The sequence below is a fragment of the Acomys minous genome (assembly GCF_964271855.1).
Source record: "Acomys minous genome assembly, chromosome: 12".
NCBI lineage: Eukaryota > Metazoa > Chordata > Mammalia > Rodentia > Muridae > Acomys > Acomys minous.
The window spans coordinates 110938364-110956451 of record NC_140493.1 but is presented as its reverse complement, the minus strand read 5'-3'; the positions used below and the strand labels follow the sequence as shown (position 1 = coordinate 110956451).

At 51.2% G+C, this 18088-nt stretch overlaps 1 protein-coding gene across 1 annotated transcript in view; it reads right to left on the bottom strand.

The window, feature by feature from the left end:
- CCDC40 (coiled-coil domain 40 molecular ruler complex subunit) overlaps positions 1-17729 on the bottom strand; it is a 48510-nt gene extending 30781 nt beyond the window's left edge. Inside the window, exons 1-7 of the mRNA XM_084748166.1 lie at positions 17425-17729; positions 13353-13422; positions 11269-12606; positions 3471-3603; positions 2330-2493; positions 668-751; positions 357-576 (exon numbers count right to left, since the gene is read on the bottom strand). Coding sequence (XP_084604292.1) covers positions 357-576; positions 668-751; positions 2330-2493; positions 3471-3603; positions 11269-12606; positions 13353-13422; positions 17425-17453 — 2038 coding nt within the window. The 5' untranslated portion in view covers positions 17454-17729. The remainder of the gene's footprint in view (positions 1-356; positions 577-667; positions 752-2329; positions 2494-3470; positions 3604-11268; positions 12607-13352; positions 13423-17424) is intronic.
- Positions 17730-18088: the final 359 nt, after the last annotated feature.

Below are 18088 nucleotides of genomic sequence, written 5' to 3'. Positions count from 1 at the left end.
TCAGCCCCTTTGGGCTGCTGCTGGCTGGCTTGGGGCGCTGTCCTTATCAGCTCTGGTGCCCAGCAGCATGGCCCTCTCTCATCTCTGAGCCCCACCTGCCCTTTCTGCAGCCTTTCTGGATTTATCTTTTGGACCACCACAGCCCCTCCACACTTCCAGTTTGGAGTCTCTGCCCCCGACCCCTGTTGGGTCTCAGTCTCTGCTGCTCTACCCAGTGAGCGGCACCGCTGGGCATTCCTTTCCTAAGAAAGGTGGACGCGTACTTGCTTTGCCAGTATCTTCAAGGACACACGGACACTCGGGGGTATGGGGGTGTGGTGGGGAGTAGCCACAGAAGGGGTCACAGGATGCCTTACACTTCTTTCGTTCCTCGTTGGCTGTGGCGCAGGTCTTGCTGTAGAGGGTGCGGGTGGTCAGCAGCTCGTCCTCCTTCTTGCGCCTCTCGCAGGCGGCCAGGGAGTGCCTGTCGTGGCTCTTCTCCAGTTGCACCTGCAGGCGAGCCAGGTGCTGCTGGACCCCGTAGAGGTTCACGCCCAGCTCCTGCCTCTGCACTCGGGTTTGCTTGGTGGCCACATCCTGTACCAGAGGGAGGAGGAGGATTGAGGAGGCAGGTCCACGGGTGCCCCCCAGGCTGGGAGGAGGACGGGGGGGGGCGGCCCATACGCACCAGTTCTTCGATGTCCAGCTTCACCTTGTCCATCTGACGGTTGAGGTAGCTCTTCAGAGCCTCCTGGAATCTGATCATCAGGGGCTAAGGACAGAAAACCACAAGCAGCAGTCACTTTCATGTCCCAGGCGGCTGTGCTCAGCCTAGGGAGCCAGTGGCTGGTGGTCTGTCTGTCTGTCTGTCTGTGGGAGCTGGAGTGGATGGGGTGTGGTGTGGACACACAGATGATTTCCCAAACAAGACTTTTACTGTGGAAGCCACAAGTCCTGGGAACCTCTTGGTCCATGACAGACACTGCAGATTTGGTGGAAGGTTGTGGCTGCTGAGGCTCTGTGTGTGTGTGTGTGTGTGTGTGTGTGTGTGTGTGTGTGTGTGTGTGCTTCTGTCTATCTAGATTCACCAGAGGACAGTAAGGTTAAGCACAATCATTGAGCCAGCATCAAATGAGGGCTCAGGGATTTTTTTTTCCCAGTGTGCTCTGGGCTCCTTCTGAGTTCCCTGGAGAACTGCAGCTCTCCAAATGTGTCACTCAAATCAAATCTGCCTTTCTCCTGCTGTGCTGCAGGTCTGGGATGAGGACCCTCGGTGTGGCTGACACAGTTAAGACTACAGTTGAGAGGGGGTGACCCTACCCCTGTCTCTCTCCAAGATCTGGCATAGTGTGGATACATTTTTGGTTGTCAGGACAAAGAAGTGAGTGGAGAGCAGAGATTTGGCTCAACGTCCTATAGGACTGAAATCCCTTACAGAGGATAATCAGTCCTCAAAACAAAACAACAAAAACAAAAGAAGACAAGCAAAAACAAAAAACAAAAACAACAACAACAACAACAACAACAAAAAACCCCAAAACAAAAAACAAAAACAGTAGAGTCAAGAGCCTTGGCCTGGTTAGTTTTGTTTTTATTTTTGTTTTTTGTTTTTTTGTTCATTTTGGCATAACCAGAGTCATCTGAAAAGAGGGACCCTTAATTGAAAAGGAATGCCCACATTAGACTGGCCTATAGGCAAGACTGTGGGACATTGGTTGATGATCGATGTGGGAGGGCCTGGCACACTTTGGACAGTGTAAATCCTGGGCAGGTGGCCCTGGGGTGTACAAGAAAGCAAGCGAAAAGCTGCACGCAATGGCACCCGCCTTTAATCCCAGCACTTGGGAGGCAGAGGCAGGTGGATCGCTGTGATTTGAAGGCCAGCCTGGTCTACAAAGTGAGTCCAGGACAACCAGGCCTTGTTACACAGAGAAACCCTGTCTTCAAAAAACAAAAACAAAAACAAAAACAAAAACAAAAAAACCAAAACCTCAAAACCAAAAAAAGAAAGAAAGAAAAAGAAAAAAAAAAAAAGCAAACCAAGCAAGCCACTCCTCCTTGGCTTCTACTCAGCCCTTGCTTCCTGGTTCCTGCCTTGAGTTCTTACCATGACTTCCTTTCATGCTGAACTCTAACAGTCCACAGAAATAAATCGTTTCCTCCCCAGATCACAGTGCTTCTCACAGGGACAGAAAATAAATTAACACATCCAGCAAACAAAGTAGGAGGCCTAACTAACGAGCAATGCCACGAAGCAGACATCATCGGGGGTTGGTTGGATGCAGAAAGGGCCCCGGGTCATTTCCCTCCCGTGCAGGGTGCAAAGCAAAACCCTAGGCCATTTTCTTACGTGGTCCGGGTCCAGAACCACCAGCTGGGCACCCTCGTCATCTGCCTCGTCACTACCTTCGGATGCCACTCTTTGGACCAGGGCCTCTTCCTCAGGGCTGAGGGTCTGGACATGGTCTAGAAACCGAATCCGGGTTTCTTCCTGGGGCCTGGGCGGGGCCTGAGCTGCAATAGCCAATCCGAGACACAGCAAAAATCAGCAAGACTTGATCGTCATACTCTGGGGGAGTGGGCATCTAGGCTGGCCCCACCCTTGCAGGACGTATTGGAAATCAGAAAGGAGAGTTTGGGAGCGGGTTCTCAGGCTCATCCATGGTGTCAACCACCGTTGAAAGAGCCACATCCTAGCCGCGGATGAGGCTTACATGTGAAGACTGCAACAGAAGGGGGATCCTTACTGTCTGCTTGTGTGAGCCAAGCAAGTTCCACCAGCGAGTTGCATCCTAGCTGCTGTCCCAGTTTTTGTTCTTATTTTTTTCATTTATTTATTTATTTATTTATTTTCGAGACAGGGTCTCTCTATGTTATCTTGGCTGTCCTGGACTCGCTTTGTAGACCAGGCTGGTCTCGAACTCACAACGATCCTCCTACCTCTGCCTCCCGAGTGCTGGGATTAAAGGCGTGCGCCACCACCGCCCGGCTTTATTTTTATTTTTATTTTAAGTAGGCCATACTTAAAGTGGGCCCTATTTTTATTGTCACTCAAAGCTAACTTGCGGCTTTGTGAGCCTAACCACACATGCGTTTGCTTCCTGGAGGTTACGCACAGCGTCCCCGGTGCACACAGTCAGATGAGGACAGAGGTGCTCTCTTCACATTCAGCAGAGGTGCATGTGGAGGGCAGAGGCTGTCAAAGGCTGCTACTTCTAGAGACCAGGAGGCAGCTGGGAGTGGATGGGGTCCGTCAGGGCCCCTGGGTGCTGGGACTGGAAGTGGATGGGGTCAGGCAGGGCCCTGGGTGCTGGGACCTCACTGGATCTGAAATATAAGTTACGAAATGGATCCTGGGGTCTGTATCTGCACAATGGAGACCGGCTGCGACCTGGACGGGCCGGGTGTGAGGGCTAGCGGAGGCAGCATGGTAGATGCCCCACAGAGCCGGCGTGGCTGTTGCCAGGGCAACCCTGGCAGGCGCATCCTACCTGACTCTTCCTCAGGAGCTTCCTCTGTGTCGTCGACATCTGAGGAAGCCACACTTTCCACCATGCTCAGCCTGAGACGGTGTCGTGTCCCCATGGGAAAGGCTCTTTGGGTGGGGCCCTGTGGGGGTCTCGGCTACAGACAGAGCAACAGAAACAAACAAATGAGGGCTACTGGGATTTGGTTACCGTTTAATCGTGTCCCCTCCTGCCCAGGGTTCTGCGTGGACAGACCCTCTTCTCTGCTGTCCGTATGTCAGAGGCTGGAAGCGTGTCCTGGACACACTCCACATAGGAACCTGCGTTTGTTCACTCTGCGCTGCCAGCAGGGGCCTCTAGGGGGACCACTTCCTCCTCCCTCCTCCTTCTAAATACGTTGCCTTGGTAAAGATGCCTGGCTTCCCCCCCAGCCCTCCTCCAACTTGAGATAGAGTCTGTTGTGTAGTCCAGGCTGTCCTGGGTACTTACAACCTTCATGTCTCAGCCTCCTGAGAGCTGAAATTATAGGCCTGCGCTTTAACCCCTCCCTGGCTTTATTTTTAGCATTTGAAGGGATTCCCATGGTTGCTGAGATGGACCTGCACCCCTTGGCAGCAGCTGAGGTAAACGCTGGCCCAGAAGCTGGTGAGACACGGGCCTGTTTATGAGGAGCAAAGTGTGGCCATCCTCTCTGGCCATGAGCTCCATGTCCACATGAACCAGGGGAGGGGAAACAGATACACAGAAGTGAAGAAGTCCGCCTAAGCGCCGGCATCATCTAAAGGCTATGGGCCTCAACCCCCAGGCCACGCCCTCTCCCCACCGCACCTCCCAGTTCTGAGGAACCCAGATGCTGAGGGACTTTACGGAGGGCTCAGAGGCCAAAACCCCCAGGAAGGGCTTCTACGGAGAAGCTAACGGGGTGTCTATGCATACAGTGACCCCGAGACTTCCTCTGGCTTCATCCTATCTGTATCCGACACCGTCTGTGTTTCTGTAGACTGAAAGCCAGACGGCAGAAGGCAAGCACGACTCTCTTAGGTGCCTCTGCCCTCTTACTGATCATCTTTGAAACCTTCATTTCCGAGAATTTTCTAGAAACTGGGCCCAAGGATGGGGCCTGGAAGCTGTGTGTAGGCCTCCCACACAAAAGTGAAGGCATTGGTCAGCTGTTGCTCACCTCACCGGATTCGCAACATGTTTGTTTGTTTGCCACGCTGCCGTTTGAATCCAAGTCCCCATAGCAGCCAGGCGGGCACTTTACCACAGAAGCGCAGCGCAGCCTCTAAGAGTGGGTTTGGTCATTAAGCCTAACAAATGCTCACACATAGACTCCCATTAACCTCCAAAGTTCAAAACTCTTTCAGCTTTCATGGGCTTGGGGAGAAGGCAGGACACTGCTTCATGGTTCAGGATGGCGGCTTCAGAGAAAAAGCCACTATATGCCACGACAGCAGTGAGACCCTGGGCAAGGAGTCCCCTTTACCTCTCACTTTCTTTTTTAATTAAAAAAACAAAGTTTGGGTGTTTGCCTGCATATGTGTCTGTGCACCACGTGTGTTTGGGTGTTTGCCTTCATGTGTGTTTGGGTGTTTGCCTGCATGTGTGTCTGTGCACCACATGTGTGTTTGGGTGTTTGCCTGCATGTGTGTCTGTGCACCACGTGTGTTTGGGTGTTTGCCTTCATGTGTGTCTGTGTGTTTGCTTGCACATGTGTCTGTGCACCACGTGTGTTTGGGTGTTTGCCTTCATGTGTGTCTGTGTGTTTGCCTGCATGTGTGTCTGTGCACCACATATGTTTGGGTGTTTGCCTGCATGTGTGTCTGTGCACCACGTGTGTTTGGGTGTTTGCCTGCATGTGTGTCTGTGCACCACAGGTGTGTAGTGCCCATGGTGGCTAAAAGAAGGCATCAGATTGCCTGGAACTGAAGTTACAGGTGGCTGGAGCCACCATGTGGGTGCTGGGAACTGAACCAGGGTCCGCATCAGAGCAGCCACTGCTCTAACTACTGAGCCTTCTCTCCAGCCCACCTTCCAGTTCTTCATCTGGACAGTGGAGACCACAAGGCTGCTGTCTGGACAGCACTGTGCACACCCTGGGCTGATGCTTAGAGAATGTTGCCATCTTTCCCCCTCCCCTCTCTGCACCCAGAGCAATTCACGGGGAAAGCCCAGTAGGGACTGGGCCTGGAGAGAGGCTGAGGTAGAGCCTGTGGGGGAGGGGGAGCCGGGCATGGTGGCGCAGGCCTTTAATCCCAGCAGAGGCAGGCGGATCACTGTGAGTTCAAGGACAGCCTGGTCTACAAAGCAAGTCTAGGACAGCCAGGGCTAAAAGAGAAACCCTGTCTTGAAAAAAACCAAAAGCAAAAATAAGAAGAGAAACTACCATCAGAGGTCAGGGAGAGGAAAGTAAGAGCAGCGCCCAGGGGAGACCTCCATGGTGCTGGGACAGGAATGGGTCCAGGTCGGGTCCCGTAAAGTGTTGACCCCAGCACACGCCTGTATGTATGTGTATGTTCTGGAAACACAGCCATACATGTACGTCTTCACATGTGTCTGCATCCAGACTGTAGAGGGACCTGGGGACAGCAGCACGCCAGGGGCAGCCATCACCCCTGCACGGGGGGCTTCATCTCTGAACTGATTTTCTCTTAGCCTACCTGGTGCTCCAACAGAGGCATCTGGGCTGGAGAATGTGGTGTGTGTGTGTGTGTGTGTGTGTGTGTGTGTGTGTGTGTGTGTGTTGTTTATCTGTGTGTGTGTGTGTGTGTGTGTGGTGTGTGTATCTGTGTATGTGTGGTGTGTGTATGGTGTGTGTGTGTGTATCTCTGTGTATGTGTGGTGTGTGTGTGTATCTGTGGGTTTGTGTGTGGGTGTGGGGTGTGTGTGGGTTTGTGTGTGGGTGTGTGGGTGTCGGGGGTGAGCATCCAAAGGCCACGGAAGCCAGAGAGGATGCACTCCCATTGGCCAAGTGAGGACCGTTAGGGCATAAAGACATAAATACTGTTAAAGGGGCATAGCCTAGTAAATGAAGAGGGACGCCACAGTCCATGCAGACAGACGTGAGTCAGTGAGGTGTCAGACATCAAAATGGTCCCAACGTGCTTCATGTCACATGTCAGATTTGCGTTCCCACGAGAAAACCAGGAGGCTAGAGGGCAGCCTGTAAAGGCCTCGTGACACAAGCATAAGGAGGACGCAAGTTCAATCCCTGGCTCCTACGCAAGAGCCAGGCATGCTTGCACATGCTGCTGATTCCTGCATTGGCTGGGCAGTTGCAGCCAGGTGTGCTTGCACATGCTGTTGATTCCAGCATTGGCTGGGCAGTCACAGGACCAGCTTGCTGGCCATTCCCAGGTTCAGTGAGAGACCCTGCCTCAAAAAAATAAAGTGAGGGCTGGAGAGATGACCCAGGGGTTAAGAGCCCTGGCTGCTCTTCCAGACAGCCCCAGGGTTGGTACCCAGCACAGACACAGCAGTGCACAACTGTCTGTAGTTCCAGTCCCAGGGGCACCAGACGCCAGCTTCTGGCTTTCACAGGAAGCAGACACACACATGGTGCACAGGCATACATGCAGGCAACCCACCATGCACATAAAAACAAATATATAAAATTAAAAAAATAATAAGGTATTGAGGTGAGCCAGGACTACACAGTGAGTCCTTGTCTCAATCAGTCAGCCAATCAATCAATAAGTAAATAGATGGAGAAGTGTAGTGGAAGACACTTGACATCAACCTTTGGCTGTCACATGCCTGTGCATGGGTGCACACATGCTATGTGAGTGTACACCTGTGTGTATGCGAGTGCATGAGTGAACACACACACACACACACACACACACACACACCACACAAGACCTATCAGTATTATCTACCAAATCAACAAACTAGAAAAACAAGCAAACACACAAGCCCCATATAATCATTTCAGCAATACAGTACAGAAAAAAAAAAACCCGAGAAAACCCAAACTAATTTGTTTCACGGCAAATAAAACAAAAAGCCATCACACCTGAAATATTCAGGATGAAGGAGTCCCCCTGAACGGATCAAACCAATAAAAGCTCCCTGCCCTGCCCGCATGGGAACATCTTCCAGAGGGGCTGGGGGAGCAGAGGACACAGCTCTCATGCTCCTGCAGTGTCATGCTGAGGGTGGGGTGGGGGCTGGCCAAGGTCGGGAAGGAAGAACAGGTAACCTGAGGCAGGGGGTTCAGGGGGGGATGAGGGCCGAGCTAGCCACTCTTGTTCTCCAAGGAAGGATCATCCTTGTAAAAAGACTGGGTTCTCAGCCAGGCGTGGTGGCATGTGCCTTTAATCCCTGCACAGGCAGAGGCAGATGGATCGCTGTAAGTTTGAAGCCAGCCTGGTCTACAAAGTGAGTCCAGGACAGCCAAGATAACACAGAGAAACCCTGTCTTGAAAAAACAAAACAAAAGACTGGATTCTCCAAACAGGCCATTTTAAAGAGTAAGGGAGCTTAGCAACGTTAAGGGTTATAAGGGTGGCTTTTAAAAAATCAACGGGGGTGGGGGGTGGGGGGTGGGGGGTGGGGGGAGAATAAAAGCTTTGAATAAAATGGAAGCTTTTGTTTTTTTTATTTTTTATTTTATTTTTATTTTTGGAAGCTTTAAAAAATACACCTGCCGGGGCTGGAGAGATGGCTCAGAAGTTAAGAGCACTGGCTGTTCTTCCAAAGGTCCTGAGTTCAATTCCCAGCAACCACATGGTGGCTCACAACCATCTATAATGAGATCTGGTGCCGTCTTCTGGTGGGCAGGCACACATGTGGGCAGAATGCGGCGTACTGTACAAATAATAAATAAATAAATCTTTTAAACAACCAAAAAACACCTGCCTGGTTTATACACTGAGTTCCAGGATAGCCAGGAAGACATACACAGACCCTGTCTCAGAACAACGAAACTGAGAGGTTAACTCGGGGATAAGTCGCGTGGCCCATCGCTCGGCAGAAAATGAGAGGCTGCAGATAAATAGTAGTTGTGACTTTTCCTTCATTCTAACCACTCTCTTTTTTTGAGACAGGGTTTCTCTGTAAAACAGCTCCGGCTGTCCTGGACTCGTTTTGTAGACCAGGCTGGCCTTGAACTCACAGATATTCACCTGCCTCTGCCTCCCAAGTGCTGCGATTAAAGGAGTGCACCACCATGCCTGGCTTAGCCATCCACTTTTATATTCTAAGCAATGGAAATGTTTCCCCATGAAATGTTATTGGGTCCAAAGGGTAAAAAGTGGCTTTGCCATGAGGGCGGCCCGGCCTTCCTCAGCTCTTACCAGTGCTGACCAAGCTACTCTCTACCCTTTCTCTGGCTGTCACTCACCAGCGTGCCAGGCAGGCAGAGCGGGGACACAGCGCCACCTGGGATGCTCAGCCTCTGAGGGACTGCTGGGAAACCCACCCACACAGACGGCCACTCTGCGAGTGGCCTGTGGCCTTCTCAAGGTCAGGGGGAGACGAAAGCGAAGCTACAGGACCACTCAAGGCACTGGGAGTCACCGTTAGACCTTCGGCAAGGAAACGGTGGGGCAGAACTGCCAGGCTTTCCCAGCCCAGGTCTTCCACCCTGGTAGGAAAGCCTCCTACACCCACCCCGGTTCAGCCTCTAAAGGCTTGGCCATCCTTAGCTCTCTGTGATGGAGCCATTCCCTCAGAGCTGAAGCATCCCTCCTGCGGGGAGGTTCCCCGAGACTCACCAAGGTAACAAGACATGGCAGTTCAGGAAGGCTGAAACTTGTAGAACTCACAAGGCCCCACAGGTCGCTTATGGGGTCGAGTAGCAGCAGCAGTATTAATAACAACAACAACAACAACAACAGTAATGGTATAATGGCACGGGGATAATGGTAATGGTATGACTAATGGTAATGGTAACAGTAATGGTACAGGTCATGGTAACGGTATTGATACCGGTAATGGTAATGGTAACACTAATGGTAACAGTAATAATACGGGTAATGGTAATGGTAAGGGTAATGATATGGGTAAAGGTAATGGTAACACTAGTGGTAACAGTAACGGTAACGATACAGGTAATGGTAACGGTAATTATATGGGTAATGGTAACAGTAATAATATAGGTAATGGCAATGCTAACAGTACTAATAATACAGGTAACGGTAATGGTAACAGTAATGATATGGGTAATGGTAACAGTAACGGTAACGGTAATGGTAATAGTACTAGCTGGGGAGCGTCAACTCTGAGAAGGATGGCCTGCCTACAGGTCCTGCAGGGAGCGTCAACTCTGGGGAGGATGGCCTGCCTACAGGTCCTGCAGGGTGCCCCAGGGATGCTGAACTGTGCTTTCTGGGGAGACATCTGCATACTCCTGTAAGTGGCCCTAGGAAACTCATCGAGTCTCCAAACTGGACTTTTGTGGGATCGTTACTTTTGCCTGCTGTTGGCTCACTGTCTGGGGCCAGGAGACATTCATTGGTTTCCCCCCAGGAAAAGGCTGCTCGGTGCTTTGTGAGAAACAGAAAAGCATTTGGAGGTGATAAATCAGATTTGAAACTTACTTCTGATACCTAAAAGAATAAAATATGCTTTTTATTGTATTTCATTCCCCCGCCCCCCCCATAAGTTTGTGATTGCTTTAAATTTTGGTGCTGGGGCCGGGCGTGGTGGTGCACGCCTTTAATCCCAGCACTTGGGAGGCAGAGGCAGGAGGATCGCTGTGAGTTCAAGGCCAGCCTGGTCTACAAAGTGAGCCCAGGACAGTCAAGGCTACATAGAGAAACCCTGTCTCGAAAAACCAAAAATAAATAAATAAATAAATAAAATGAAAAAACATTTTGGTGCTGGCCTAGAAAGTTCAAGGCTCTAGACTGGCTTGGAATTCAGAATCCCCCTGCTTCAGCCTTCCTTCTGGGTGCAGGGATGACAAGGGGGTGCTATCATGCCAACTAATTTAATTTTTTTTCTTTTAACATGGGGTTTCTCTTGTAGTCCTGGCTGTCCTTGACTTGCTTTGTAGACCAGGCTGACCTTAAAGCCACAGAGATCTGCCTGCCTCTGCTGCCCAAGAGCCAGGATTAAAGAGGTACACCTGCCTAATTTAAATTTTGATAAACAAAAATTTCAAACCATCTATAGTGTGATCTGAAGCCCTCTTCTGGCCTGCAGGTATGCATGCAGGCAGAACACTGTACACATAATAATAAATAAGTCTTTAAAAAAAGAATTTCAAGTCCTCTTCCTTCATTAGTCATATTTCCAGCGTTCATAAAATGAGCTCATGTGCTGAGCCCCCACTCACCCCCACCCGCTGTAATCTGTGGCCCTTTCTGGGCTACACTGCTTTGGAAGACTGAAGGCCAGGATGCATTATTGTGCACGGAGAGTGGCTACAGAATGTCCCCGGCCTAGCATTTGGCAACTTGAGAAAATGAATCAGTCCGTCAGATTAGCCTGTAGTCAAGTTTGTGGGACATTTCCAGTTAATGATTGATGCCAGGGGGGGGGGGAGTGGGGGGGCATGGGGGGTGGGGAGGGCCCAGCAAACTTACTGCGCTAGCCTTGGGCAGGTACTGGCTTTGGTTTTGTTAAAGCAACATGAGCAAGCCCAGGGGAGCAAGCTGTTTAGTTCCTGCCTCCACGTTTCTGCCTCGACCGCCCTTCATGATGGACTATGATCAGGATGTGTAAGCCAAATAAACTCTTTCCTCTCCAAGTGGCTTCTGATCACGGTGTTTACCCCAGAGAAAGGACCCTGGTGGCAGGCTCTGTAAGCTCCTGTCACAAGGCGAGGGACCACATGGGAAGGAAGAGGTTTGCAAGACACCGAGGGGGTACTCACCCTGCCTTCCTTTGTGTGTTCTGTCGTCTCGTACGTGCCTGGGGCTTGCCTGGCTGTGTCAGCAGATTCGGGTCTGGGTTGGTCATACAGATAGGCAGCACTGGCTTCCTCTGAAGTCATTTCCCAGGGACTGATGTCTGAGTAGGTGAACTCCTCGAGAGAGGTGAGCCTTTCAGAGAACAAACCCACCTCAGAGATGACAGTCCCTTCAGGTTGCCCTAGCTCAACAATTTCTGATTCCCCTTCGGGGACAGCTTCGTCAATGGATCCCACCTCCCCTTCAGGGAGGGCCTCTCTGGCGTAGTCAACTTCCCTTTCTGGTGTGGCATCTCCAATGGATTCCAAGTCCATTTCTTGGATGGTCTTTTCAATGGAGGCCACGTCCAACTCTGGGGCAGCCTCTCCAATGGATTCAACTTCTAATTCTGGTATGGACTCCCCACTGATGTGCACTTCCATTCCTGGGGCAGCCTCTCCGACGGACGCCACCTCTGTTCCTGGGGCAGCCTCTCCGACGGACGCCACCTCTGTTCCTGGGGCAGCCTCTCCGACGGATTCCACTTCTGTTCCTGGGGCAGCCTCTCCGACGGACTCCACCTCTGTTCCTGGGGCAGCCTCTCCGACGGATTCCACCTCTGTCCCTGGGGCAGCCTCTCCAATGGATTCCACGTCTGTTCCTGGGGCAGCCTCTTCAACGGATTCCACCTCTGTTCCTGGGGCAGCCTCTCCAATGGATTCCACGTCTGTTCCTGGGGCAGCCTCTTCGACGGATTCCACCTCTGTTCCTGGGGCAGCCTCTCCGATGGATTCCACGTCTGTTCCTGGGGCAGCCTCTCCGATGGATTCCACTTCTGTTCCTGAGGCAGTCCCTCCGATGGATTCCACGTCTGTTCCTGGGGCAGTCCCTCCGATGGATTCCACGTCTGTTCCTGGGGCAGCCTCTCCGATGGATTCCACGTCTGTTCCTGGGGCAGCCTCTCCGATGGATTCCACGTCTGTTCCTGGGGCAGCCTCTCCGATGGATTCCACGTCTGTTCCTGGGGCAGCCTCTCCGATGGATTCCACGTCTGTTCCTGGGGCAGCCTCTCCGATGGACTCCACTTCTGACCCTGAGATAGACTCTCCGATGGACTCCACATCTGTTCCTGGGGTAGCCTCTCCGATGGATTCCACTTCCTCTCCAGGGATGGTTTCTTCTTTATTCCCAACTTTCTCACCAGCCACAATTTCCCCTTCAGATCTGCCTTCACCTTTACTCTCAATGTCCTCCTCAGGCCCCTTGGTGACATCTCGACCCTCATCAGCTCCTTGGCCATTGTTTTCTGGCAGCGGTGACACCTGTCGCAGGGTGGCCAGAAACCCCAGGGGAAGAAAAAATAATCTTGAGAGATGTCAGGGTGACAGGAAGAACACGTCTACATGCATCTCCCCCCAACATCCAACAGACCATGTTTTGCGCTAACTGTAACCGCTCTCTCCTTTCTATTGTCATGCATTGCAAGCACGAACCCTGGGAAAGGCATGGTAGTCTGAGGGTTGGGTGCTGTCACGGAAAGGCACATTCTGGAGGGAGGTGTGTCTTAGCTACCTCTGTCAACTTGACACAGGCTATACTCATTTGAGAAGGGCGCCTCAGCTAAGGGATTGACCAGGTAAGACTGGATTTTGTTTTGATTATTAACCGGCTCAGCACACTACGGGCAGCACCATTCCCTAGGAAAGCGGTCATAGGCTGCCTAAGAAAGCTGAGCATAAGCTTGTGAAAGCACCAAAAGCAGTGCTCCCCTACGGTTCCTGCTGCACTTCTCGACTGTGAGCTCTCCGGTGAGAGGTCATACGTGAGGAACAGCAAGCAGGCGGGCCTTCCAGCTCCCACCTTGGCTTCCCTCAGCAACGAACCTACAGTGCAAGCCAAATAAACCCTTCCTCCTCTGACTCGCTTTGGTCAGACTATCTTATCGATGCGGTTAGAACACGGTGGGGAAGGGGGATCCGTTTCTCTGTGCCCGATTGGGCTCTGGCAATCCTGTCTGTTTGTCTCCTAGCAAATGGGAGCCTGGGTTAAGCCTCTGGATGGGCGTTACCTCACGGCCTTCTGCACGCTGCCATTCCTTCTCCTCTTCTGCGGTAGCCTGCTCATCTTCCTGGTGTGACCTGCGTTTAGAGACAGGGAACGCTGGCTTGCAGCCTACCATGCAAGCGGCATACCAGCTGCGCGCTAGTATGGCCTCCGCTCCTCCTCCACCCTGCCGCCAGCCAGGACTCTTCCATCACTAGGTCATGCTTGTCAGGGGCCACAATTTGGTATGAGAATGAATGTAAGACACATTTATAACATTAAAGGAGCAGCACGTTAGAGCACCCCAGAAAAAGTCACCTCAGCTACTCTGTTCCCCGGGGGCAGAACAGAGAAGGTGGCAGAAGACACAACACGCCAGGCCCAGCCTCTGCTTCTCCACACCGCCAAGGTTTGCATGCAAAGTACTTCTGCTTTTCAAAAACTTAGTTTAGGGTCTGGAGTCCTGACTCCCAGAACTCACATAAAATCTAGGCATAGCTGCTTGTGGCTGTAACTCTACAGCTGGGAGGGCTTGAGAAAGGAGGGTCTGGGGCTTGCTGGCCGCAGGTTCAGTCAGAGAGCCTGCCTCAAGGGGACAAGGTAGAGATGGACAGAGCAGGACACTAGACATCCTTCCCTCGCCTCTACACTCCCCCTCCCACATCAGACAGACAGACAGACACACACATACACACCCCCACTATACACACACACACATACATCAGACACACAGCCCCCCACCACACACACACACACACACATACCAGACACACACACCACACCACACACACACACCACACCCCCATACCCCCACATTAGACACATACCTCTATCACACACAAATATGCATCACACACACACACAAATATCCCCACACATATACCACACATACACACACACATGTACACACACCACAGACACATACCACACAAACACCCCCACACACATATCAGACACTGCCAAGAGCCGCCCTGTTGAGGGGGCTCACTAGGCATGTGGGCTGTCTAGGAGGTGATCTGGTGTTTGCAAGGTCTTATACCATGATGTACCCTGAAACTACTTCCAGCCTCTAACATGCTGTCAGGAGCCATTGATTTGGGAAAATCCAGGAGGCATGAGAGATCTCTGGAGGTGATCTGATATTTGCAAGGTCTGTATCGTGATGTGCCCCAGAATTGCTTCCAACCTCTGACTACCCTGTCAATTGTGCACTGCTGCATCTCTCTGAAATCTGGCATTAGAGCCGGGCACGGTGGCGCGTGCCTTTAATCCCAGCACCCAGGGAGGCAGAGGCAGGTGAATCACTGTGAGTCTAAGGCCAGCTTGGTCTACAAAGTGAGTCCAGGACAGCCAGGACTACATTCATGGCCAGCCCGGTCTACAAAGCGAGTCCAGGACAGCCAAGATTACACAGAGAAACCCTGTCTCGAAAAACCAAAAATAAGTACATCTGGCACTGGTGTGAATTGTTATTTTCTGGGTACTGACCAGCTCTGATTGAGCAAACTTCCTAGAGGTTCTTATTGAAGATGTACTTTTTGTTATCCAGATGAATTAATCCCTGATTATGGAATTCCTGATTTGGCTCAAATAGTTTTAAAAGTTAAAGTTAGTTTATGGCTGCAATAAATACCTTTGTGGACCTCCAAATGCCTCACTAGGATAGCCTACCAGCAGATTTGTGGCTTCAGATAAGCCTCCACCACAGATGGCACCACGAATCCTGGTATTTGACCATAAATATAGCCAACTTTGTTTAAACTCCATGTGAACCTATGTGGAATGAAGTTACCTAGAGATGTCTGAATTTACTCTGTTTCTTAGAATGAAAGACAGACAAAATTATTGTCCTGAGCTCATAACGAACTAAGAGATAGCTGGATAATGTATAGTCAGGTCCGTCCTAACTGATAAGTTGTATACTCTTGTAAGTTTCTGACCCTATTAACCTTAGACCCTGTCAATCTTTGTCATTCTGAACTCACCATGAACTTATGTAATGGATACATAGATAAGAAATGTTTAGATTTAAAGCATGTAATCTGTTGTATTTTAGAATTCATCTGCTTTTGTAATTAATTGTACTGTTTTGACTATGAGGTAATTCCCTGTTCTCAGAAGTATAAGTATGGTCTTCTACAATAAACGAGGAAGGAGAGAAAGGAGAGAAGGAGAGAAAGGAGAGAGAGAGGAGAGAGCGGGAGAACAGAGGAGAAAAAATGAAGCAGCTCAACTTCAGTTGAAGTTAAGATGCCTGACTTCATCCACCTTTTCTCCTGATCCTCTTCTCTTGAATGTATGTGTGTGAGTGGTTTATTTTCTATCTCTCTCTTACTTCTTATTTCTCTGTAGATTCGCAAATAAGTTAGCAGACTCAGGGCCATCAGCCTTCTATAGCTAATAAGCCTAAGTTTACACCAACTTATTGGAGATCTCCGTAAAGAGGCCTATCTACAGATCAAAGAGCCTCCTTTTATGACCCCCATGCAGTTTCTAGCCAGAAGCCGCTTTTACAGCCTCAGCCATAGGAAAAAAAGGTGGTCAGTTTAAGATCTCCTCAGCCGCGATACAGCCAGTCCCTAGAGAAGAAACCTTGGGCTCTTTTTCCCTTTCCTTCCTTTTTCTTCTTTCAACCCTGATCGGTTGCCTGAGCCATCAGCTCTGGCCACCCAAGAGATAAAGTGAACAAGAAGGGCACCCGCAATCCAACCCCAGAGTGAATCTACCCTGGACCCTCACCAGAGCACTAGCCGGGCATTAACAAGACACATACAAACACTCCCACACATACACCACACAACACACACAAGCCAGACACATACAAACACCCCCTATGCATACCACACCACACCTACCACACCAGACACACACACACACCAGACACACACACACATACCAAACCACGCCACACACTCCACACACATACCCCAGACACATACAAACACCCCCACACCACATCCATACCCCCATCATACATACACACCACACTATATATTACACACACCACACATACATACCACACCACACACACACACAGACATACTTCTACAAATATGCCACATGCAATATTTAAGACACAAACTAAGCTTTGTTCGTTTGTTTGTTTTCAAGACAGGGTTTCACTGTGTAACTCTGGTTGTCCTGGACTCGCTGTGTAGACCAGGCTGGCCTCAAACTCAGAGACCCGCCTGCCTCTGCCTCCCTGAGTGCTGGGATTACAGGCGTGCGCCACTGTGCCTGGCTAAGCTAGCTTTTAAAAATCAAACTAATAAAGATTTATGCTTCAAAGACAATGAAAACACCTGCTATTTCCCCCTCCGCGTCCCATGACAACTACTGAAACAGGCATTTGTGGTGCGCCTGCCTTTGTTTGGAATCTTTGCATTTAAAATATTTTCCAAATTGGAGTTCATTCTACACCTATTGTTTCACATTTGGCCTTCTCATGTGATACAATCTGGATGTGTTTCCCCTGGAGTACATAGAGACTTAACCTTTGAATATACGAAACAACCCAGAAATGTCTAAGCAAATAGGATTATTTAAGCTTGCTTTTGTTTTTGCATACAATCTAAAAGAGAGCTGGCAGCAGCGTTTTTTTGGATTCACCCTGTGCTGGGGATCTGTCTATCGCTCAAGTCCATGACAGGAGGATCCATTCTTGCAGGGGGAGGCACAGGCCTGGCCCAATCCCACGGGGGGGGGGGGGAGAGCGCTCTTCCCTTCTCCCCACACTTGCGATACTGGGTAGCTTCTTATCCAGGCCCTGATTCGCAGCCTGGTTTACCAAGCACGGTGGTTGCCATGGTTACCGCGGGGCGTGCAAGTCTGTAGTTCAGGAGAAACGGGCTAAGAGTAGTGAATGGGGGTCGGAGGGGGGCGGCTAGGAGTGGACAAAGGACAGGAGGTGAAAGAGAGAAAGGACATGGGGGAGGGTGCGGCTGGTTAGGGTAGGAGAGGCCCAGAAAGCGGGAGGAAGGAGTTGGAAGGAGCACAGAAGCGAAGAGGAAGGCGGCGCCGGGTGGGGGCACCTGCGTGCGGAAAGCTAGGGGAAATGCCTAGTGGTTCTATTATTTCTTCCCTCTGGCGGGGCTTACCCGTCATCCTGACCCTCCGGCTCCGCCATCTCTCGTTGCTAGGCGACGCCATCAACATCCGGCGAAGTCTGGACCACGCGCTCCAAGACTGCAGGAGGCGGGGCCTGGCTGCGTGAGGCAGTTCTCACAGAAACCCGGTGCAAACTCGTTTAAGGAGAAATGTGTGTTTTGTCTGTCCATCGCCATGTGTCCGAGCCTTTCCTGTTAGTTTCCGTAGCGTGACTATAGTGCTAATGTACATTCTAAGAACCTGATGATGATGTTCTGGGCTCCGAGGCTGGCAGGCAGGGTCCAGGAAACGCGTCTAGCAATGGCTCTCCCACACGCAGCCTTGGGGTACACAGGAACCCTGACCACGGGGTCCTCCGAGGGGTCGTTGGCAAGGGAGGAGGCCCAATGCCTTTTGGTGAGCATCGTTCCGTGCCCCCAAATTTGAGAAATAGGAACGCAAATGTGGGCACGGGAAGGTCCTGCCTTTCGGACCGAGGGCGGAAGGCTCCCGTGCAGGGCAGTGTCCCAGGTACCCTGTGCGCGGCTCGACCTGCCGGGAACCTCGAACCCCGTAGCAGGGGGGGCGGTCCGGTGCGCCTGGGCTCGGGGTTGGATTCTGGGCGTGTCGTTACCGCCTGCGCCGGCCTGGGTGGACCCCGGGGCGGAGCGGGGG